Source organism: Hyperoodon ampullatus, assembly GCF_949752795.1.
Source record: "Hyperoodon ampullatus genome assembly, chromosome: 5".
NCBI lineage: Eukaryota > Metazoa > Chordata > Mammalia > Artiodactyla > Ziphiidae > Hyperoodon > Hyperoodon ampullatus.
In genome coordinates, this window is record NC_136918.1 from 51295442 (window position 1) to 51320809 (window position 25368).

Here is a 25368-nt window from a genome sequence, read left to right on the forward strand (position 1 = left end):
AAGCTGGAAGAGCTATCAGAGATATTCTAGGCCATACACCAATATTGAGACGGTGTATTTTGGTTTCCTTAGGTAGGTTTTTAAGGCTGCAGGTAAAAGGCAAATGGCTCTAATTGTAAAAGTAAGTTTTTACAATGTAAAAGGCACAAAGAAAGCAAAGGAAAAGATATTTTAAATTCTAAATCCTGCTTTGGCCTAGTGGAAGGGCCTGTACTTAAAGATAAAAGAAAAAAAGAAAAACGTCAGCAATAGGAATAGTGATTCTCTTTTGATGGATACACGTTGAAGAAAAACCTATTCAAACTGCTTAGATTCTATGGTGAAAGACTCTTAAAAGTATTAAACTAGATATTTAATCCTCTTTTAAACCTAAGTTTTCACAATTGTCTGGAAAATGCCTGATGTGCTGATGATTTAGTTACTGAGAAAACTCCATAAATATATAAATACCTTGGAAGAGTTTGATTAAAGAGCTCACATCTCTTACGTTTTGTAGCATATAAGATCTTGGGTTCTACATTAGGTACTAAGAATGCACAGGACTAAGATAAACCACCTAAGAAGATGAGTGACTGACAGAATTTGGAATCCTATTTATTCTTCAACCCTCCTGTCTATCCCTAAATTGGAAAGAGGCACCATGGATCAAGGAGGCAGATGGAATAGCTTTTACCTCTCACTTTCATTCCTTCCTTGCTCTGTGACATGGAATGAGTTAATTAACCCTTCTGAACCTCAACTTCCTTATCTGTAAAAATGAAGGTTGTAATATCTACCTCCAACAATTGGAGGAGGGGAAATTGACAACCAAAAGAGGAAGAATGTTAGGAAGACTTTCTGAAAAGGGCAATTGAATAGGCTCACTGATGTGAGCCTAGTATGTGGTGGTTGGGTGAGAGGTTGGAAGTTCTTGAAGTAGAGGGTCCATGTTATATAGCTGTAGTATGAAGAGCTGTGAAAACCAAATCTGGGAGGAGTTGATAATTGGTGCAGTGGGATTCATCACTGCACTTTTCTTTTGCTTTTCAAGTATCAACATAAGATGAGCCTCTCTTTCAAAGCCGTGATTCTTGGTCCTTTCCGCTTCATGACATACATTTTCTTGCACGCCACTCCATGGGCATTACCAAGTTCTGAAGGTTAGGCTGCAGCATAGACTCCCAGTTATGCACCAACTTTAACACTGCACCATTCATAATCAATCACAGCATAGTGCGTCTTGTCACGCTGGCTGAAAACTAATGATTAAATTATAACACCCCTCCTCCTCCTTTTGGACGTTTCTATCTAATGGAAAGTGTTTCCATAATTTGAACTGGAATCTATCTTCATAGAGTTTCACTATTGTTCCTGATTGTACATTCTGGATTGTTTTTTAGGTGTTTTAGCAGCTGTATTATTCTGCCAACACTTCTTCACTACGAACTACATGTTATCCAACTGTTCTTCACATAACATGATCTCAATTTCTTTTCTTATTCTAGTCGTTTCCTCAGGCCATGCTCCGTTGGTTAATGTCTCTCCTAAAGTACCATGGACATAATACTAGTAAAATTTATTATTTAATAGTGCTCTATATGTTTTAATTAATTTAGTTGCCACAAAATCTCTATAAAACAGGTACTCTTATCATTCCTATCTTACAGATGAGGAAACTAAAGCATAAGGACATTAAATAATTTGCCCAAAGTCACAGAGCTGGAAAGTAGAGGAGACAGGATATGACTTCTGGCAGCCTACATTCAGAGGCTGCACTCTTAGTGCTGAGGATGGCAAAACTATAACTTCCTTCCATTTATGTATCCCGAGATCACATTAACATTCCTGGCTGGTTTGGTTGACTGTGGTACATTTAGGAAATTGAAAGTCAAGTCAGATCCTGGAATTCCACACCTGCTTTGCAAAGGCCATGAAGAGGTCCTGGGCTTTATCTTGAAGATGATGGAGTCCTATTATGCATTTTAAAAATCTTTTAATTTTGTAATTCATTGTACATTTTTTGAGCAAGAGAGCAAGCAACATGATCATATTTATATATTTCAAATATTAGTCTGAAGGTAGTGTTGAGATTAAATTAAGCAGGACAAAACAATAAGCAGGAAATTAGATGGTGATGGCAATAATCCAAGCCAGAGCTGAAGGAAGTGGGGACAACAGAGAATTAAGAGATCCAGGCAGTGTTTGGAAGATGTGAGGTCAGGATTTGATGGCTGATTGGATTAAAAGGGGAAAAGGTGATGGTAAGAGGATTTGAAAACAATGTCCAGGTTTCTCACTGGGGACTGTGTGGGTGGTGGCATCATTAACTGCAGTGGGGAATACAGTGAAAGGAGTGGTGCTCTGGGACAAGGGTGGGGCGAATGGATTTAGGGGGAAAGGGAAGAAGGATTGAGAAGCATAAAGAAAACTAAGCAAAACACTCAGGGGAAAGGGCTGCAGGCGGTGGATGTGTGCAAGGACTCAGAAGGAAGGGCAGGTGTAGACAATACGCTGAGGTTTGGCTTTTGTTCTTGGGAGCCCCGGAGGATAAAGTCCCTGAGCTGCCCTTGATGTCTGCCTGTGTCAAAACTCAAGCAAAATGATTCTAATTTTCTTTATCACCTTGTCAGTTATAAATGAATTTGTATTTACTTAAGGAATAACATGTTTGACAAGAGCCTTATTCATCATTTCAAAATGTTCCCCAAATACTCTAGCAGGGTGACCATTTGGTGTAAATGATATGTCTGATGATGCTAAATGATTATCTCTCAAGAAAAAGACTTTCTATTTTAAGAATCTGATATTTTAGTATGAAATACAGGAAATTTAAGTTTTAGTAAAGTAGGAGTTAAAGTTCTATTTTATCTAGTATATAAGTCTTAGGTCATTCCTCCTCAACATCTTCTCTAAAAAGGTATTCTCCTTTTCTTTATCTTTTTAAATTTTTTTAAAATTTATTTATTTATTTATTTTTGGCTGTGTTGGGTCTTCGTTTCTGTGCGAGGGCTTTCTCTAGTTGTGGCAAGCGGGGGCCACTCTTCATCGCGGTGCGCAGGCCTCTCACTGTTCTGTCCTCTCTTGTTGTGGAGCACAGGCTCCAGACGCGCAGGCTCAGTAGTTGTGGCTCACGGGCTTAGTTTCTCCGCGGCATGTGGGATCTTCCCAGACCAGGGCTCGAACCCGTGTCCCCTGCATTGGCAGGCAGATTCTCAACCACTGTGCCACCAGGGAAGCCCTTCTTTATCTTTTAAACAGTTTTTCATTTATTGATACCTTCATTTATAAATATTTGTTAGGAATGTACTAGGTATCAGATACCACACTAAATGTGAGAGCTTAATTCCCTGTTTTTGACCAGTATTAGGAGTATAGGAAGTCTTAAAAAAAATCAGGTGATTAAGCATAACAATGAACTTGGTAAATTGGCAACAAATATTAATTGGTGAACTTCTGACCATCTTTAATAGCCTGCTTGTTCTTGTGTGAATTGCATATTAGTTCTTGCTCCAGAAAGTCAAATATGCTAGGTATGTCTCTGAACTTTGGATACATTTCTGGAATCAGGCTGCAAATATCACATGGCAGAGAGAAAAGTGAGCCTGGTTCAGAAAGCAGTGCCATTACCTGCATTTGTATGAGGATGGTTCTGAAAGACCTGTTAGCCTCTGGAAGTTGAAATCTTGTTACCTTAGAGAAGAGCTTCTAGTTAAAATTAAGGTCAAAGAGACAAGGAAAATACTGAGATGGTAGTTAGAAAGAACACACATTTGGTGTTTAAAACTGCCCTAAGTTTTAAAATGACAAACTGTTGGTATAGTTTTGAGCTATTTATCCCTACTGTCTGCTGATTTTGGATATGCCCTTAATGACAATGGGGGAGAGAAGGATGGTAAAGTTGTTCCAAGTTTGAGTGGAGGGGCTTCCCTGGTGGTGCAGTGGTTGAGAGTCTGCCTGCCGATGCAGGGGACACGGGTTCGTGCCCCAGTCCGGGAAGATCCCACATGCCGCGGAGCGGCTGGGCCCGTGAGCCATGGCCGCTGAGCCTGTGCGTCCGGAGCCTGTGCTCTGCAGCGGCAGAGGCCACAACGGTGGGAGGCCCGCGTACCGCAAAAAAAAAAAAAAAAGTTTGAGTGGAGGAAAAGGAAGCTCTAGCACTTCTAGAAGTAATTCTTGCCCACACTACTCCTGGACTATAAATGAGAGCAGAGGACTTACAGTTCCACAGTGGATTAGAATTCCTCTCTGTATAGCTTCTCACAAAGCCACTGTCTTGAACTATCTTATTCCCCAGGTCTTTTCTTCCTCAGACTCTCCAGATATAACCAATTTCTCAAGAGTGTGAGATGGAAACAAGGGGATCTATGGAACAGGGACCTGAGACATTGTTGTGGTTTGACTGTTTGTGTCCCCCTATCATTCATAACTTGAAATCCTAACTCTAAAGGTGATGATATTAGGAGATGGGACCTTTGGGAGGTGGTTAAGTCATAGGGTGGAGGCCTCATGAATGGGATTAGTGCCCTTGCAAAAGAGACCTTAGAGAACGCCCTCAACTCTCTTGCTATGTGGGGACACAATGAGTAGATGGACCATCTATTTATCAGGAAGCGGATCCTCACTAGACACCGAATATGGTGGTGCCTTGATCTTGGACTTCCCAGCCTCCAGAACATAAGAAATAAATTTCTGTTCTTTATGAGCCACTCAATTTGTGGTATTCTGTTATAGCAGCCTGAATGGACTAAGGTAGACATAGTAAGTGCTCTGGAGATCTGTTTCTTATCCTGCTCATCCTTATGTCTTTTGCACTCTATCTTCCCAAGGCTCAGTCTGAAGGAAAGGTGTAGCAGTGAAGGCTAGGAATATAACTGAAGCAGAAAATCCTGTCCTAAAAAAGTTGAGTTAATATTTTTGATTAAGGGCACATTGAACATTTGCTCTGTAGCTGAAATGAAGATGGCTTTCTCTCTGTAAACGAGAGCCGGCGAATGAGGAACTCCTCACCTCATGCAGCTCAGCAATTATTTCAGTAAAAGAAAATGAGGTATCATAAACTTTCAGACGAATGTGCCCAGTGAATTTCTAGAGTCCCAAAAGGGGAAATTGGTCTGGAGAATGGATTAGTGAGAAGAGTGAGGAGGAAAAGGCAGTGAACATGCATTGTAGTCATTTCCAAGACATGCACATTCTCCTCACTGTGTCCAGTTATGATCACATTCTGAATGTAAGAGTGTTCTGTTCTGTTAAAAATACATTTGCCTCGGGCTTCCCTGGTGGTGCAGTGGATGAGAGTCCGCCTGCTGATGCAGGGGACACGGGTTCATGCCCCGGTCTGGGAAGATCCCACATGCGGCGGAGCGGCTGGGCCTGTGAGCCATGGCCGCTGAGCCTGCGCGTCTGGAGCCCGTGCTCCGCAATGGGAGAGGCCACAACAGTGAGAGGCCCGCGTACCGCAAAAAACAGAAAAAACAAAAAAACGAAAAAACATTTGCCTGAACAAAGGGGTGAAGCCTATTTAATTATTCTGAACTCAAATTCAAAAAGGGGGGAAAAGTGGCCTGAGATTATTGAGTTTTACTACTATAAAGAAGTAATCACCCATGCAAATATGTAAAGGTCATATTGATTAGTAGGAAAGCAAAGAGAGGAGTAAATTGCTGAGAATAAATAAAAGGAAATAAGAGAGGAAGTAAAATGTGTTTCATAAATATTAAGACTGGAAATCAGGAATCTCTAAGCCTTGAGCAAAGGGAGCAGAAATAGAAGACTCTAGGCCTTTATCTTGTTCCTATTCCTAACTCAGAAGAGCAGGCATGACTGGTTGATCTGGAAGCCTGCCTGGAGCCTGAAGATGCCCTTGCCTATGCCAGGTTTCCCTTTTGCAAGTATAGAATACCCAAGGGGAATAAGCAGCAAAAAGTAATAGATACCTTCTCTTTCTGAAACTGTCAACAGAGCTCAGAGCTTTGAAGTCTTTGAAGTGACAGAGGCAAGTGGTATGGCTGCCTCTGGCTTTGAGCTCCAAAGAAACCACGAGGGGAGTTCAGGGCAGACCAGCTTCCTGATTGGGTGGGCACATGAGATGGTATCCGAGGACCAAACTGAGCTGAGATGGAAAGTGATTACTACCAGTTAGATAAGACACTTGAGTACTCCTGTATGCTCTAGTTCTTTAAATTTTGCCTCAAATAAATCATTTTTTGACAAGTATTTATTGTTGTTAAACAATAAATCAAAACACTTGATTTAAACAATAAATCAAAACACTTGTTATTTATATGCAAGGCATTATTATCTGCATAAGGAAAATTTAGAAGAGATAAAACAGATCCTCATAAAGATACTAAATTAAACCAGATGAAATTGTAGATAGTTGATCATTTTTGACCTATGCAAATGGTAATTTCATATTACTCAACCTAATATATTCAAGTGGGAATAAAGAGGTAAGATAAATAAGACTGTACCTATATCATGTCAGTGATAAGAGCCTGGGAGAATGTTCCACAGGGTAAGGCAGGTGATGCTGTGGGATGAGGAGGTTGATAACTTATTTACAGCAGCCAGGGAAACCTCACTGATAAACTGACATGTTGGTGAAAACTTAAGGTGGTAAAGGATTTAGCCAGTGGTGAGAGGTAAGAGATTTCACATCCAAGGCGGGAGAATGGCAAGTGTAAACAGGCCTAGGTGATTGTGTACTATTGTTTTTGAGGAACAGAGAGGAGACAAAGCGAGTTAGGGGGATATGGTTGGAGGCGAGTTAGAAAGTTAGGAGGCAGCAGATCACAACGGGGCTTGTAGGCAGTGGTCAGAACTTGGGTTTTTCTCTGAGTGAAATGGGGAGTCATTACAGGACTTCGAGCACTGGCGAGACCTGATTAACGTAGACTTTACTGGAACCACTCTGCCTGCTGTGTTGAGAACAGACTGCAGAGGGCAAGGACTGAAGCAGGAAGTCCTGTTTTGAGGTTGTAGAAACAGTCGAGACAAGAGAGGATAGACTCGTGGACCAGTACGGTAGCAGTGGAGGGGCTGAAAATGTTCTGAAGGTAGAGCTGACAGAATTTTCTGAGAGTGGATTGTAGAGTGTGTGAAACTAGAGGAGGCAAGGATGATTCTAAGATTAATATGCAATTTTGCTCTTACAGGTAAACACATAAATTATCAAGCAAACAGATAATTGTAATTTAATGACTATCTATGCTCTTAAAATCTCTGACTAGATTTTGTGTAATTGTTTTTTCCAAGAGTAAGTGTCAGTTGAACTTACCCTGTGATTTTAGGCATCTCTGTTTATCTACCCAAAGAGTAACCTTGGTACCAATAAGAGCCAAACAGACTGGGTTCTGACTCTGCCACTTAGCAATGGTGGGTATCTTTTTGGGAAGCCTTAGCTTACTCTGTTAGATGAAGCCAACAAAATCAACTTGGAGTGCCGGTTATGGCTAAATAACATAATGTATGTAAAGTGTCTAGCAGTAAATGTTCCCTGTAAATTTCAGTGGTAATAACACATGTATGGCCACTCTTGGAAGGCCTGTCAGCCCTCTGCAACCCCTTCATATATTTTATCTTATTTTAACCTCTGTAGCTTTTAACTGAGAACCATTTTATGGAGGGTTTTTTTTTAATTGATAAAAATAATGACCAATCTGTCTCAAAAATTTCACTAAAAATGTGTGACATTTATAAAGTAAACAAAAGTAATTAAGTAAAAACGGTGCTAGGCCCTGTACAATGCCAACCTTGGTCTTTACCTTCTGACCTCTCCTGACTTGAGGCAGCCCTTCCTGATCAGAACTTTGGCATTCAATATCAGGTATCCTTGGTGCTCTGTCCCCTGTATTTCTAAGTCATCAAAACTAGAATTCCGCCTTGATTGCTATCCCCCAATTCTTATAGATGTAATCTAAATATTACCTTTTGTTCCCATATGAGAATTGGGGATCTGCCTTCTTCTTGTCACAGCTTCTCTCAGAGCCTGGAGCTTGGTTCTTGAATACCTGCCTGGTGACCAGGACTCTAGAACTAGGGCAGCCATGGGATTTTTAAATTTTATTATTTATTTATTTATTAAAAAAATTTTTTTTATTACTTACTGTCCAAATAGGAACACCTTTGAGAATGAATAGGGAGCTATTAATAATTATGCGGGGGCAACCCTATCTTTAACTCCATAACCACGTGTCTGGATTTGCATAGGGCAGTCCAATTTTTGGCGGTCATCCCAGCATCTCACTGCTACTTCCTTTCACTCTCAAATTGTCCTGATTTGGACAATAAATTGTATAACCTACCGACTGAGTTACAGACAGATGTTTTTCTGTTAAATGCTAACTGATCAGAGACTCAATTTTATATAATACATGGATCTGCTTCTAAATTGTAGTCTGGTCCATTTATATAATTTTCTTATTCTGGCATCAATAAAGTTTTGATAATTAGCTTTACAGTATAGTTTAATATGTACAAGAACTAGTACATCAGTTTTTTTCCCACCAAAAATTTCTTGGCTATTCTTTAGTATTTATTTTTCCAGATAAACTTTAGAAACAGCTTGCCAAATTTGTGTTTTAAGAATCTTAGGATTAAAAAAAAAATCTTAGGATTTTGATAGGAATTTCTTTGAATTTTTGGATTAATTTGGGGAGAAACAACATTTTTACCAAATCAAATGTTTCTGTACTTCCTGCCTTCCTGCCTGGACTTCTGGGTATCATTGCTAACCATGGATTTGTAATTCTCATGTTCTATTCACATTTTGGCATATCCCACTGGTTGTATTTGTTGCCTTGCTCCATGGTTACTATTTTCACTACATACTGGATCTCATGCCTTGAATAAACTGCACCATCTTTCAGGGTCTTCAGCTGGGTCAGACCCTGTTTCTATCCCACCCCAGCAGGGAGGCCCTGGTCTTCTCCATTTCTCCATGAACTGTTACAAGAAATGAGCGTTCAGGGATAAATGCAGGACATGGTAAAATGTACTTTCACTAAGCAGTGCAGGCCTTCTCTACTCTTAGTGAACCTGAAAATACATTTACATGATACATTCTGTAATGGGAAAATAATGGTCAAAAAATCAAACGGTTCTGATGAATTCAAGGTAAATTAGAGACCATACATGCCAGGGGTGAAAAGCTAAGTTGATATGGTCAATTTAAGGAAGGCCCATTTGGGAAACTGAAGGAGTCTTTGCACTGCAAGCGGCATGCTACCTTTCAGCATTATTCTGCGGGTCTGTTTAATGTTCACAGATCGTGTAAATATAACGGTTTCTTCTTAAGGGGAGGGGTCGGTGGTGTTGTTGGGTTTGTTTTACTTTGAACATTAGCGAGTCCCTCTGGGAGATTTTGGATGTTGCTGTCACTTTACTGTTCAATGTTAGTACATCATTGGGTGTCCTTCCCTTTCAGGCTTCACTCGTGCAAAAATAAATGTGTGCAAATTAGAAACCCTGAATTGATGAGTCTGGCTTAGTTTTTTATTTGCTCTGTGAGCTAGAGATGTAAAATGGCAAAGCAGGTATCCTGAGAGCAATGCTTCTTGCCCTTTTAAAATCCATTCCTCCTGCAGTGCTTTTCATTCTGTTTCTGACTAGTCTTGTGTGATATTGTGATTTATAATATAAAGCACATATTTGATCTCCCTCCTGTTCTGGCACAGAGCTCCTAAAACCCTTGGAATTTCCTAAGGGTTATGTTATGTTTTCTCATTATGTTAACGAGATGACTTTTGGAAAGCACCTAAGGAGAGGGACTGGTTGCCAACTCTGTGATTAGAGGGTTGGAAATTTCAGTCCTACCCCCCTGACCTCCAGGGAGAAGAGAGGAGATTAGAGGTTGGATCAGTTGCCAATGGCCAATGATTTAATCAATCATGCCTATGTAATGAAGCCTCCATAAAACCCCAAAAGAACGGGTTTTGGAGAAATTCTGGATTGGTGAACACATGGAGACTGGGGAGAGTGGCAAGCCTGGAGAGGGTATGGAAGCTCCACGCCCTTTCCCCATACCTTGCCCTATGTGTCTCTTCCATCTGGCTGTTCCTGAGTTATATCCTTTGACAATAAACTAGTGACCTAGTAAGTAAAATGTTTCTCTGATGAACCCACAGAGGGGGTCTTGGGAACCTCTGATTTATGGCCAGTCGGGCAGAAGTACAGGTAACTGTCTGAGTCTGCAACTGGAGTCTGTATTGAGTTGCCAAGGAGGGGGTCATTGGAACCTCCATTCTGTAGCTGGTCTGTCAGAAGCAGGGGTTTGTGAGTGGCATCTGAATGTGGGGGGCAGTCTTGTAGGACTGAACTCTTAACCTGTGGAATCTGATGCTATCTCCAGGTAGATAGTGTCAGAATTGAGCTGAATTGTGGGACACCCTGCTGGTGTCCAAAACTGCTTGGCATTGTGTGGGAAGCCCCCCCACCCCCCCATGTGGAAAGTGGGTCCAGGAACCCAAGAGACCTTGACAGCCGAGAAAATTCTGTCAAGTTCTACTTTCGATAATGTATATTACAGAAAACAAAACAAAACAAATACCGAATATACATTTTTTCGAACCATTTATGTATTCTTTCTTCAATCTGAGGTCACTGTTTAGAGCACAGTATATAGTCTTCAAACTGCTCTCAAGATTTTACGGCTTTAAAATTCTTAAGGGTGCTGAAATTTACAAGATGGAAAAAATGGTGGCAAGTAAACTGGTCTGCGATGTGTGTGGTGATCTCAATCTACGGAGCTGGTGAAGGACAGGAAGCAGGGTCAGACAGAAACCCATGAACCTAGGAAGCACAGGGATTGGGGAAAACTGGGCTTAGGAGAGAGGCTGCCATGGTCGTAGGGAAGCAAGATGGCCCAGGCATCAAGGTTTGAGGTCCAGAACAGAGCAGATGCTTAATAAAGGGTTGCTGAAAGAATCTTTGAATAAATTGTTCTGGGGGAATCTGTCTCTACTTAGATTCCTATCTGCATGCAGTGTATAATGGGGGAGGATATCCTCCCTGGGAAAAGAGACTCGGCAAGAGCCAGGCTGATCATCAGCCAAATTGAATGTGTACACTGCAGCCTGAGGTGAGGCAAATGATCAGATCAAAGGAGAAAGTGTCTGGACAAAAGCCTCGTCTGATGGATTGGCCCAACGTGGAGTGTGTGTGTGTGTGTGTGTGTGTGTGTAAGGAGTGTATCTTCTCAGGGCTAAAGAGGCACAAACCTGCATACAGCCTTAGGCACTGGGTCATAGATCATCAGTTTGGTCTTGCCTGAGATTTTGTGGGTGAGGAGGGAGAGAAGGTGGATAGAGAACAGTGGTCCTGGCTGTGACCCCTGATCCTAAATCTGAAAATAACACCTAATCTCTAGTCCCACTCACAAGGGTTGTAGATGGATGAAGAGGATATTTGAGGCACTGACTCCTTGTACAGTAAGTTCCTACCTTTGACAGTTCTTCAAGAGTTTTACACAAATAATTACTTTTTAAGACTTTGGTTTGTATTTCTTTTTGCAGCATATGGAGAGATATGACAGAAATAAAATAACAAAATATGAAAATAAAATAACAAAAATATGAAAATAAAACAGCAATCCAAGATAATAGTGCAGTTGTCACAAGGCAGTTAAATTAATTGCCAAATCACTGTTATAAAAAATATTTTTTATTGGAATCTAGAAGAGGGTGATGTCAGGGAAGGTGAGGGAAGTTTTTGTATGTGAGGTGGGATTTGAGATGAATCTTTATGTTTCAATAACATTTGGAGAGGCAGAGAGGAGTGAAGATATACAGAGGTAGATGTGGAAAGAAAGAAAAGCATTAGGTATATTGTAGGGATGGTGTATTGGAGAAGAAAGAAGGAAGGAGGAGAAGGGGACAAAGGAAGGTAGAGCATAGAATATTTGGGTAGGAAGGATAAGGATAGTCTGTGTCTTAGAACTGCCATCTTCTCAATAGAAGTGGGAGAAAGGGCATTTAATTAAACATGAGGGGAGCAGAGATGGGACTGAGGGTCTGACGAACAGAGAGAAGGTATAGAATAGGAATTTTTGAGGGGCTCTCTCTGGGGACGAGGGAACAGACAAATGAATAATGAAAGCATTGCCTCGTACAAAACCAGAAAGGCTATAGTTTCAGCCTTGTGCCTCCAAACCCAGGCACACACACACACAAACACACAACCAAACGGATTCTGGCAGAGCTGTTCTAGAAGCCTGACCGGCATTGGCTGAAGAGGAAGGAGGTGGGGTTGTGGGAGAAGAATTGGCGACAGGTTGTGTAGGAGGCAAGCTGAATCCTGTTTACTAAAGTAAATGACCTTTTCTTATCATGTCTCATGCTCCCTTTAGAAAAATGAAAGAAGGTAGAATGTGAAAAGTCAACAAGAAATGGGAGGCGGTTTTATTTAATCAAACAGAAAATGAGCAAGGCTGTGATGAGTCTCCTCTTAGCCACTCTCTTAAGGAGGGGGCTGGAGTCATTGGCAGATGGCAGGCATCTCTTTCCAGCGTATGGTTGATAACACTTGTGAGGGGCTATAGTAGCCACAACAGTGCCCTTTAGGAAAGAAAGAGTGGATTCCAGCGGTCAAGCCCTAGTCTCACACTCTGGGATGAATTTTTTTTTGGTGCCTACTTTACAAGAGGGCACAACCACCATTACCTGATTAGCAAAGTGTAATTTGTAAGCAGTAGAGTACAGTTTTCATTGGATGTACGCACACTGTGATTTAGTCAGGATTCCCGTACTACATTATTCATTCCAGACGTGAGAGAAGAGCAATAAATATCTTATTTCTTTTTCTTGCTGTTCTAAATTTAGTTTATTGTTCTTGTTGATTGATTTTCATGGGGTCACATGAAGTATTACAGTTAACTCACACTGGTTCAGTTATCTGAGTGAGTTAAATAACTATTTAAACACCCTTTACTGCTATGTCCATTTTTTCCTGTGGCTAATGCAATGCTCTGGGCCAGGAGAGAGATTTTATTCTTTATTTGTTTGTTTTTTGTTAAAGTTTAGCTTCAATATATGCATGTCATTCTGGATAATGCAAACCCAGAAAACCTCCCAGCATTGATAATGTGGGAGTTTGCTCTTGCATTCACATCAGTCTTATGAGGATCTGCATTGCACATTAATACTCAAGATAGATAGTTGCTCTGATCCTCATTCCTTGACCCTAGGAGGTAATATGTTGTAATGGTAGGGTATTAAGGATGTCTGTGCTTTGGGTGACAGTTCATGAAAAATCAGTTTGTAATTCAGTGGGTTTATTTGCACAAAGATCCAGATATGCAAAATTGTTTGTTTTTAACAAATGGGAGTTAGATTTTGTGTTTGATTGGCAAAATGGTAAATGGTTTGATGGAAAGAGCACTGGACTGTGGATCAAGTAATGGGAATTTAATTCTTCATTTACTGTCAAACCTTGACCATTTAGTTTTCTTGAGCCTTGGTTTCCTTACCTATAAAATAATCCCAATCATGACTTGCATTTTACAGTGGTCTCCTAGTTTAAAATGAATTTGATACATGTTACTCTATTTAAAAGTGACAATAACCTTGTGAGCATTGACTTAATTACTATTAGTTCCATTTTTCAGAGGATAAAACTGAGGTGCTACGGGGATTTCCAAGTCATGCTGCTAGAATATGGCAGAAATGTAACATGACCCACAGTTTCCTACTTCCAAATACCACCCCACAGTGGGGTTTTTGGCTTGATTTCCTTACAAGAAATTGCTAAGAATCAAAACGTATGATATAGTCTTCCTCTCTACCTCAGCCACTGAGTCTCATGGTCACACCCCTAATTTTATCACCACCAGTAATTGCGTATCGGAAATCTGGATACTCAGCATCCTACTCCCTGGTCAATAAATGCTGTTTTGAAGCTTATTTATTCCAAGGTTCTCTCTGCAACAAATTTTTGATCTTATTGAATCCCCTACCCAATGACACTGCCTTTTTCATTATCCATCAACCTCTCACCTCTTCTCTTTACCTCTGTTGTTTCCTAAATTGATTTCATGGTCTTTCACTATATCCCCCACTGTAGAAACCCTTAACTCCTTTGCCTCACTTTCCCTTCATTTTATTTGTCAGACTAAACCTTAATGTTGGGTGAAAACAGCTATCCATTTTTTCGGTTCCTGTACAGTGACAGCCAAACTTTACTGAAGAAAATCACAAAACCTGATGTACTGGTTTCACATTAATTAATGACTAAATTTCAAACAGCATTCAGCCACCACTTACAGTTCCCTAGTGAGTTCAATTTCTCTCTCTTAGAAACAATTCAGATCTTCACCTCTCTTGTCAAACTTCCTACAGTTTCCAGTTCCCTAACTGATGATCTTGCCTTTTACGCCACAGAGCTAACATCTGCTGGCATGTGTTCTCACCTTTTCTGTTTTTCCTCATGGAATGTTTGCCCTGTTCCTATCCAAGATTTTCCCCTTTATTCTCACTCAAGATCCTCTTCTCTCCTACCTTTGAAAAGATTTCTCTCCTTCAGTTATCCTCCACCTTCCTTCCTCTTACTTGATCACTCCAATTAGCAGGATTCTAGAATCTTCCATATTAAAACAAAACAAAAAACCTTGGTCCTGCATCTCCCGTTAGTTAACTCCTTATTCTTCTGCTCATCTTCACAGCAAAACTTTTCAAATGAATTGGGTAGACCTATGGTCTTCTCTTCCCCATTTCCCATTCAGTCTTCATGCACTCCAATTGGATGTTAATCCCCATCTCTCACTGAAACCTCTTGTCAAGGGCAATAATAATTTCTAAGGTGCCAGATCCAATGTACAGGCCTTTATTCTAAATTCACCTGAACTCTTATCAGCACTCAATGTAGTTGACTACTTATTTCCTGAGCAACTCTCCGCTTTTGGATTCTGTAACACCACATGCTCTTGGTTTTCCTTCCATCTAATTGTTTCTTCTCAGTTTTCTTAGGTGCCTCTGCAGTCTCTACCTGTTCTCCAAATGTTGAAGTGGCTTCTCTTCTTTGTCTATGCTTCTTAGATGACCTTATCCAGTTCTATGGCTTTAAATACCATCTGTAGCAAAGTGACTCCCAAATCTATATCTCTAGACTTATCTCCTGAGCTCCAGACTCCAGTTTCTCAAGCCAAAAATTTAAGAATAACTTTTGGTTCCTTTCTCTACTTCACCGTGGTTTCCCACATCCAGATATTCTCCACATTCTATTGTTTCTGTTTTCAATATATCTGTCTAACAGTTCTCTTCTGTTTCTACTACTACAACCCTGGTTTAAGCTACCAACATTTCTCTCATCTGGACTGCAGTAATAACCTCATTGCTGGTGTCTCTGCTTCCTTGATTTTCCCCTCACCATCTACACCTTACAGCAGTTAGAGAGATATTTTAAAAGGGGAAATTAGACTAGGACTTTCCTTGCTTTAAATCTGCTAATAGATTTCCACTCCTCTTGAAATTTGAACTCTCTATAGGCCCTGTGTGGTCTCTCTACCATTATTATGTCCGACTCTTCTTCTCCATCTGGCCCCACTGGACATGCCAAGTCTCCTCAGGGCCTTTGCACATACTTTCCTCTCTTCCTGGATTGCTCCATTCCCAGCTCTTGGCTTGGTTCGATCCTTCTCACCTTTTTGTGTTCAGATCAATATCACATCCCCGGGGAGGCTTTGAATCATCTCTCCTTCTAAGAGGCCCACTTGCTTTTCCTCTTTTCCCCAATTACTTTCTACCATTAAATTTTTTTTCTTTGTAGTCCTTCTCACAACAGAAATGACTTTATATATTTTTTATTTGTTTATTGTGCATCTCACATCTCTCTCAACCAAAGGGTCAAAATATGTCATTATGAATCTTGTTTATATTTTTTACAGCTTTTCTTCAGTGCTTGGTTCATTTCCCATACCTAATAGGCTCTCAGTAAGAACACTTGTTGAATGAATGCATAAACATGAGGGATGTGAAACTGTTTGTCTATTGTGCTGTGCTGGTGTAACACATTCTACTCTTCACAGATGAGCTGGATTACTTTTGCAGATCAGTAACACAAGTGGTCGGTATTGGGTACTAAACGGTAAAATGATAAGCCATATTGACTATATTTGCCCTGAAACAGCTCTCTTTCCCCCAGGAAGAGATATCTTGTTTTGCAGAATCAAAACTAGAACTATTAGGATGTGCACAGACTATAATGAAATGTTGACTCAGGTAAATAATATCCATTAAGAAAGATTTATGGGGAAATGGCATTGCATAGGGTGAATATAATTTTATTTCTTCTGTGCTTTTAAATACATGATATTTGGACTTCGGTTGCATATTCTAGATGATGCCCTGAGCAGAATACGTGATAGTACTCTAGCACCATAGGAAATGGTCTTAAAACACTGATATCATAGAGGCAAGGAATGGGAATCAAAGAGCATTACTCACCATGATTTGTTTCTAGCTTCTCTGTCCAAACTAGAAGGTTTTCTTTAAAAGTAATTCAAAGCTCATTCAGACTAAGAGTTAATACAGACCCAGAGAAACTGCCCATGTCTCAGCTTAAGTATCTGAGTAATTAAAGGTATACTACTTTGAAGGTCTCACACCTTCCCATTTTCATTGAATTCCAGGGATTAAAGAAATCACCCAATGTCTTAATGCCAAGGCTCTAAAGCCCAGAATTTCAGCTAGTACACATCCTAATTAGTAAGTCAAGTTATTAGATGATATCTTGATCAGAAAATGGTATGAGCAGTAAATAAGTAATCCCTGAATGTCTTTTTTATGAACATCCTTTTGTTTGATGGCCAATATTTGCATATTTTTCCTACCTGTTACATATCCCTAAGGAAGTGTTTGGATTTTAAATATTTTTATTTAGAGATTATATTTGTTATTTAAAGCAGCATAGCACTATAGCCAGTTTCAAAGCCTAACCTCCCTACACCATACTTGCTTAGTTTCTGTACTCTTTCTTCCGGTGTCTTTGTTTCCCTCTTTTCCTTAAATTTGTTTTCTTCTTACAGAAGAAACCTTAGCAAATACTGGTAGGTGCAGAGAAAAACAGAGGAAGAAAGACAAATTACCACCCAGAATGAACTGCACTTAAAGTTCTGAAATACGATACTTTAGGTATGAGGCAAATTTTGAGGACTTCCTCTAGCTTTAACCACAGTGTTGGATGAAACTTGGAAGAAGATTGTGTTGTAGTTGTAAATTAATTAACCTTTGAAATACTTTGGGTAAAACCAAAAATAGCACAGCAACAACATTGACATTTTGTTTTACTTGCTTGATATAAAAAGGTGGTCGTAATCTAACTGGAGGTAAAGATTTTTGATGTTTTGGTATTAAAATGACCTCAAAAAAAAGACAAAATATTTCTGAGATACTAATATGCATTTTCCCATTCCACATTAAGCTTTAAACAAAAATTCAAACCTTATAATTTTTAGAGGGTCCAAACCTAAAAAGATGATGGTGCTTCCCAGCCCCAATATGTAATAGAAAAGAAGTAAAGCTAAACTGTAAAATAAATGTGAAGAAGTTCACAGTATGGTATTTATCATAATGACTATTTTGAATCCTTTTTCTTTTCTAAATGTCAGGTTCTTTCATGGAGCATTTACTGGGTGCCCCTGCTTTGCCTGTGCCCAAGCACGTCTCCTGTCGCTGCCTCCCTGATGAAGGAGTTGCTGACATTGCCTGCGTGAGCAGCAATGGTGCTCTCTGAGCTGTTGGTCATGCTTCCCTTCCTTGCTGTTGTTAGCATCTCTGGGATGCAGAGCGAGCCTAATGTGTGCCAGCCAGAATGGGGAAATGGCCCATCTGCTCTGTGCTGGGCTTTAATTTCATCATCAGTGATGGCTTCAAAGTGGATGCCTAAACAAGGGGTACGCAATGGCCATTTACTCAGAGGCTATGGGAGAGGAACTTCAGTTGGTCTGATTATAGCCAATAATGTAGAATGAGGGCCAAAACATGCTAATCAGCTTGTCCCTGAAGCTGCGGTGTCTATGCAGGTCCAAACAGATGGAACCGGCCAGGAAGCTGGGTACACTCTGTTTCTAACTCAGTGATGTTGCTTTGTGGTTGTATGACCTTGGACAAATCACTTCACCTTCATGCTTTGTCATAGCAAAGTGTCATCAGTAAGCTGCAGATTATAGAATGTACTCTGTCTTAATCTCCTGACTGTTTTGGGGACACATGGCATAACATCAGATCTCACTCATCTGAGCACAGCACGAAGCTGCTTCCTTTGTGGTCATCAAAAGAGTAATCATTCTTTTTGAATTCTACTGCCATTTTTTTAGCATCTCTCTTTGAACATATAATAAATTCATTAGCAAGTATTTATTAGATGTGTCCGCTTTGTTCCAGGTAGTATTCTAAGTACTTAGAATGCTTAAGTGCTAAGTACTTCAGTGGTTATGAGTGCAGAGGAGAAGTAGAATCAGGTACAACGATAAGTAACTGAGTTCTTGAGGATTTACTTTAAAAATAATACAGATTACCTATATTCTGATTCTCTCCCCACAACTTCTACACTCCTTCGTGATAAAGTCTCTGCCTTTAAAAACTCCTTGACTATTCAAAGCATTCATCAGCATGCCCTATGGAAAGTAATGACAGTATATTGAACACTTAACTAGTGCCAGGCATTCTTCTAAATGCTTTACATGAGTTAACTCACTCAGTCATCATCACAGCATTACTATTATACACATTTATAGATGAGATGAGAAAATGGCACAGAGGAGTTAAGTAACCTGTCTAAGGTCACACAGTGAGTGTGTGGCAGAGCCTAACACAGGCAGCCCAACTCCAGAGCACATGCTCTTAATCCTCACAGTCACTTCCTGTGGTTGGCTGTTGAATGAATGAGTGATGAATGTTAGAATATTTTAAATGTGTAAAGCACTTTACAAGTTTAAGTCATTAGTACTGTTTTTGCTACAGACATAACTATTACTACAGGATTACAATTGACACTCTTCAGCATTTCAGGGGAAAGAAATCTCAGCATTCTACTTTTGTTGTTAGAGTTCAATAACAGATAGGGAGCAAGCACCTGACCAGAGTTGATCAAACTTAGTATAAAATGCAAGTTCAGCTGTAGGAGAACTAGAAAAAAAAGTCCCTGATTTCTTGCCCTCATTCATGGGGTCATACCATTTAGGCCAATTCTGGGTGACTTCTGATTGCTAGCTCAGCCCACAGTGATCTCTTCCCCAAAAGACTATGTACCTGTTACCTTTTGTATCCCAAACTGATTCTTCACTAACTTTACCTTTACTCTCATTATACTCTGTCTAGTACCTAAGCTAGACAACACAGCCTCATGTTCAGTTTCTCTTCTTCTTCACTTTGTGGTTAAATCTTGCCCATTAAGTGCTTCTCAAAGATATCCCCTCCCTTCTACTCTATTAACTTTAGTATCTCAGATTACACCACTGTAATAGGTTCCTAACTGACATCCTAGCCTATGATCTGTATTTTCTCCAGTCTTCCCTCCAGTTTTCCATTCTCTAACTTACGTTTATAAAATGCACATCTGATAATATCCCTTCCTGTTGAAAGCCATTAATAGCACCCAACTGCCTCCAAGGTTGACCATAAACTTCTTAGCATGGTGGTCAATGCATTCTACAATTGAGCCCCAACCTGTTCTTTGGATATCATCTCCCATCATACTTCCTTATTAATCCGATACACTGTAGCCACACTGGGCTACTTGTTATTCCTGAAATGGATCATATGCTCCCATGTCCCCAGGACACATGCCCTGCCTTCTTGGAAAAGATTCCTTTCCTTCTCCACCTGTTAAAATGTTTGATTTTCTTCAAGGCAAGCTCAAATGTCCTTTCCTGGTTACCCCAAACTAGAATTCCTTGCTATTTATAACACTCTATGTTTATAGTTCTCCTCTGACCCTTATTTCGTTTTATGTTGAAGGGTGGTAAATATGCCTTTTCCATAATACACTGGAAAACTCTTGAACTTTAAAAGAACAAATTCATCTTTGAAGCTACGTACCACCTTAGCATAGTTGTCCTGTATTTTTAGTTTTCTAAGTGTGTAGGTCTCATCTCCCCATAAAGACTGTAGGCTTTTGGCAAAGTTACAATATGAGCTAGCTTATATATTTGGGGCTTTAGTTGAATTTAAATTTGCTTCTACTAGTTAATATGCTCATGTAGGGGACCAAAAGAAAGCTATTAACTCTGATTCCTACTTCCAGTGATTGCTGTGAGGGCTAAGAGTAGTAACATCTGCATAGCACTGGATACACACTACAAGCTCAATAGAGGTAACAATTGGTTAGCTTTATGGTTGAACTCCGTGGTACATCAGTTTATGTGACTTAGACTTGGCCTGAGTGATCCAGTCTGAGGGACTTATTGTCTCCCACAATAAAACACATGTGAAGTTTAATTCTAGAATACTCTCCAAAAGAACATTGCTCTTCCTGTCTTTCCTATAGTACCTTCAGGTACCTTCATCGTGTCTCCAGTTACTCTAGAGCAAATAATCTATTTAATAGTACCTTGTAAATGCTTTGCATTTTGAAGAGATTATTATTATTATGATGTCTATTTGTCTCTAAACTCATTCTTTGTATCCCCTTGCTTTGGTCTTCCTGTGACGTAGAAGAGACCTTACTCTTGTAGAGTACCTACAGTGCCTGAAGCATAGTAGAAAATGAATAAATATTTGTTGGCACATTGACTGGGGAATAAGTGAATGGCCTCCATGCTCCTGGTAGGCAAAAAGTACAAACTCTTTATTACATGAGTTGTCCAAACGAGTCATGCAAAACTAGCCTGGGCTTCTAGGCAGCATAGCTGGTAATGCTTTTCTATCCTGAAGCAGATGGGTCTACTCCTCCCTAAAATAACAAGTATCAATAGATCCATTGAGATGACAGTGCCATGGTGGTGCAGCCAGAGTTTAAAAGAACATGAGCATTACATGAGGCAGGGAATTAATTTGTTTGCTGGAGTGGAGGAGGAAGTTACACTGGGGAATTACTGTCTATTAATCTCTTTAGGACTGCTCCCTCTCTTATTACCTAATGAGGCTCTGCCAAGCAGGAGACCCATAATTCCCACCGTCTGAAGAGCAGTGTGAAGTCAGGATTCTCACTAGAAAACCTGACTCTAAAGTCTAGCTGGGTCCATCTGGGCAGTGTGCACTGGATGACAAGGAGAGCCTCCACAGTGACTCCTGAAACCCAAATCAGAGCTGATGGGGGAAAAGTTTGCAACTAAACTCCTTCATGTACAGGGCCCAGGAATAAGGTGCTGTTGGATTTCCCCTTTAGACTGGAATGGCTAACAGGTCATTCTATTGCCCCCATCAGTGGAAAGTTTAAAACTGAGTTGACTGAGAAGTGTGTCTTTTTTTTTTTTTTTTTTTTTTTTTTTTTTAAGGAAAGCCACTGTAATGAGCAACATCTGTTTTGTGAGTAGGGGGGCAAATGCAGAAGGAAACATCCAACACAAATTTGAAGCAACAGCTACAAAAAAGGGCAGATTTCAATGCTTCAATTTTAAAAACAAAAATTTAGGTTAATATTAAAGCAGAGACAAAAAATAATTTTAACATTGTTTTAATCACGTAACATAGCTGTTTCAAACAGGAAGTTTTAAGACAGTTGAATACAGCAAAGTGAAAGATCACTCTATTAGGATAGCGGCTATGAATAAACTCCTTACTATGTGGATTTGAATTCCACTGAAAGTTTGGCACTAGACTGAACAGTGGTCTAAGCCAAAATTTTCTCTTTAGTGTTTAGAAGCCTTGTAAGTTTTCCTTCAGACTTAAGGGGGGGGCGGGAGGAAGAAAAAGGGAAAAAAACCCTCTAGAACAGAACCTCATTAGCTTGATAGTGGGTACGCTGAATGCAACTTGATCCCCCCTAAACAATTCCAGATAATGGCAAAAATTTAAAACCTGGGTGAGACATGAATTTGCAAAAACCTCTTCTCTTTGGTGCGACAAAGCACATTCCCTCCAGGTAGGTATATGGCTCTCCTTCAATCTCATCAAAATCTATCAAGAAAGGAAGCTGGAGACCAATTTGTACCTCTCCAGTAAGACTGCCAGGGTTTAATTTCTTAAAATATCAAGCTAACAAGGTTTTATTATACCAAATGCTTATATAATTTCAATGTGAAAAAAACTTACATACATTTGTTAAGGTCTCATTGTAATCTGTGAGATGGATCACAAAGAAGTGAATGATATAAGCCAGTGCTCCAAAAATAATTCACTCCACGCATTTTGATTCCCATAGTGTACTTTCTGTGTAAATCTGCATCCTCAAGATGATTTCTCAGATGCAGTCATAAGCCCTTCTATCAAGTGAGTTTACATCAGCAAATTGGGCAAGCAGATCACAAGTTATTTCCAAATCTAAAGCCCAGGATAGGCTGGGTCAGGCCCTAGTCACCTGCTTTCAGTTGCCATCATCACAGACTTCCTGGGTATCTCACAATATTCATTGTGAAAATAAAAAACACCCCAAGTCTTACACCAAAATATAGGCTCTTAGAAGTATGCTTTTAGCTTTTTTTAAAAAATAAGACATTTTGGGGGGTGGGGGGAATCTAAGATATAGTTAACACTTATTTTGGCAAGATAGCAATAAAAACCAAAAAAGTATAAGCTATGTATCCAAATGCAGAAGTCATCAAAGAACCAGTTTATCAGGGGAAAAATCCACACTGAACAAAAGATACAGCATGTCTAAATATTTCGAAATTGTAATTTGAATTAAGAGTAAATGCTGAAAAATTATGCTCAGTTTTTGCTAGAGATCAAGTGTACCTTTTCCTGCTTCCCCCAAATAAAATCGTAGAGCTTACTAATCACTCCCCAAAGTTTCAGTTTTCTCTCAGTATAAAGAGCTACATACACATAATAAAATGCTTATATGTTAATGTAGTAATTTCCCTGGCTCATCCAACGTGCAATGCACATGACTTCAAAGACTACAATTTGGGGCAAGTATAGAAGAAATGAAAAAAAACACAATTCAAGTTTCAAAATCTGTTCTTAAATTATTTATAGGACACTCAGGTCATTTTAACATCTCAGTAAGATAAAGGTGTTGCACTGTCATTTGATTATCAGTCCACCTTGGCATGGGAAGAATGTACATCACCAGATGCCAATCTGAGGGACTAGAAATAAGACTTAAAAGCACTACATTTCTTAATGATTAAGGTATTGATAAGCTTATGTTCATGTTCTGCCGAGACCTCTTTACAGTCTCAGCACCTAACAGTATCTAACAGGCTCCAATAATCCTATCAGATTAAATGATGGTGCAACATTCTTTAAAGGAGCCAATTATTTCAGTTTACCTAAGTCATTCAGAGCCAAAAATCTGAAGAACGACCAAAATCAAATCTTTATTTTTATAATTGTATAAATGTACCCAAATGTGTCCACCACTAAATTTTCAAAAAGAAACATGCTGTAAATAAGCAAACTACATCTGCTCACTGATATGTGTATGGACTCCCTAGATGTCTTGTTGGGTTTAAATACAGACCACTCACAGCAATACATTTTTAGTAGAAAGTGTAGCATGACGTTAAGCCATTTTAGCTTTTGCACATACGTGTTGCACTTCTGGCTGATGATGCAGAAAGATTCTCAGCATTACACTGCTAAGCTGGGCTGCACCCACCCCCTTTAAATGGCATCAATATCAAGGTCATCGTCCTTGTTGTCAGACTTTACAGCTTCCACTTTCGGTACACTGGCAGTCTTTGAATACACCACCTCAATGTTCTCATCTTCATCATCATCTTCACCACCGGAAGATTCTTCCTCTGCTTCCTTCAACCATTTTATAAAAGGTTCCGCTTTGACACGAATCTCTTTGGCAAGTTCTTTTGAGACATATTTCTTAGAGGCCTTTTCTGACCAGCTAATGATGACTTCTTCCTCCAAAAGGTCTGCATCATACATCTCCTTCAAGATATGCGGAATCTTGGAGATGAGCTGAGCTTGATGCATTGCTACCACACACTCCAAGCCATGAAGAAGGTACCGTTGAGCTTTTTTGTTGTTGTGACAAAATCGTAAGAAATGGCGCCTGTATTTCTTAATTTGCTCTCTAATTTTCTCATTAAAAAGAACTTCAGTCAAAACAAGAGGGCCCATGGCTTTTACATCCAGTCTTTCTGCTTCAGCTACAATTTCTTTGTCAGATGAGTCAATAACACCCTCTTCTTTCTTTTTCTTAACAAAATCAAATAGGATATTGACACGCTCTTCAACAGTCCTTTCCAAATCATCACTGAGGGTTAAAACTTTCGCGTGGTCACTGATTTCATCCATTCTTCGCCTTTGAGCTTCCTCTGTTGTATCCTCCCCCCAATCATCATCTTCCTCTTCTTCCACAGCATGCGGAGGACTGATTTCATTGGGTGGTGGTGGTGGTGGTGGTGTCTCACTGCTGGACATGGAGCCATTTTCCTTGTCTTTGCCCTTTCTATTTTTCTTTTCCTTCTCTTTCTTTCCTGTACCACTATCACTATTCTCAGGTGGGTTTTTGAGGATGAATGTGCACAGTTTATGATGTGTGTCAAGCATGCCTCGATAGCCACAGGCTTTACAAGAATTACCTATTGTTTGTTTCTTTGGATTGACATGCAGATCCGTTTCAGGATTCTCACACTCAGGACAGAGAACAAATTTTTTAATGAATCCATCCAACATGTCTTGCAGCTTATTCGCCTCATGAGATCCATTGACAATGTAACGGTCATTCTTAACATCAAACTGGGTCTGTGCTCCCAGTTCACAACCAAAATATTTGGTGGGATACGTTGGAGGCCGATTAAGCGCTTTGGCTACGTCAACCATGTTGACTATAACTGTCTTGATTCCATTTCCTTTGCCCTCAACCTTGGCAATCAGACGGGGCATCTTGTAGCGATAGAACTGGTCTGACACGCTGCGGTTGACGTTGACAGACATTTTGGCTTATTAGTGGCTTTATCAATAAGATGAAGAGATCTTTGATTGCAACTTTTTGGTATCCTCTGTCTGGAGAAGAAGGGATGACATAAACGACTGCAAGAGTTCTCGGTCTCTGACATGAAAAATTTTTCGCCACTGAGGCTGTAAGCTTCTTGCTTGTGTGCTATGTTTCCCCAATACAGGTACCAATGGCTGCGCAACAGCTCGTTTTCGTCAAATAAAGACATAAACCCAACGCTGCTCGCCCGGGACTGGGATGAAGTGAGGCGCGCGCGAACCCGAGTCCGAGGAGCGGCGGCGGAGGCAGCGGAGGCAGCGCAGCGAGCAGCGGCCGGGCCAGGCGCCGCCGAGCAGCGGGGAGGGGCTGTCCCAGCGACGTCCGGGGTCCACACCCTTC

The 25368-nt window shown here is 40.1% G+C and overlaps 1 protein-coding gene across 1 annotated transcript; it reads right to left on the reverse strand.

Moving 5' to 3' along the window:
• Positions 1-23369: 23369 nt before the first annotated feature.
• Positions 23370-24983, reverse strand: LOC307053501 (eukaryotic translation initiation factor 5). Its single transcript, XM_079704925.1, has one exon. The coding sequence runs from the start codon at positions 24966-24968 to the stop codon at positions 23676-23678; it is 1293 nt and encodes a 430-aa protein (XP_079561051.1). The 5' UTR covers positions 24969-24983; the 3' UTR covers positions 23370-23675.
• Positions 24984-25368: the final 385 nt, after the last annotated feature.

What these genes read in the sequence shown, in the direction of transcription:
- LOC307053501 (XM_079704925.1), bottom strand. Translation starts at nt 24,968, where the DNA reads ATGTCTGTCAACGTCAACCGCAGCGTGTCAGACCAGTTCTATCGCTAC.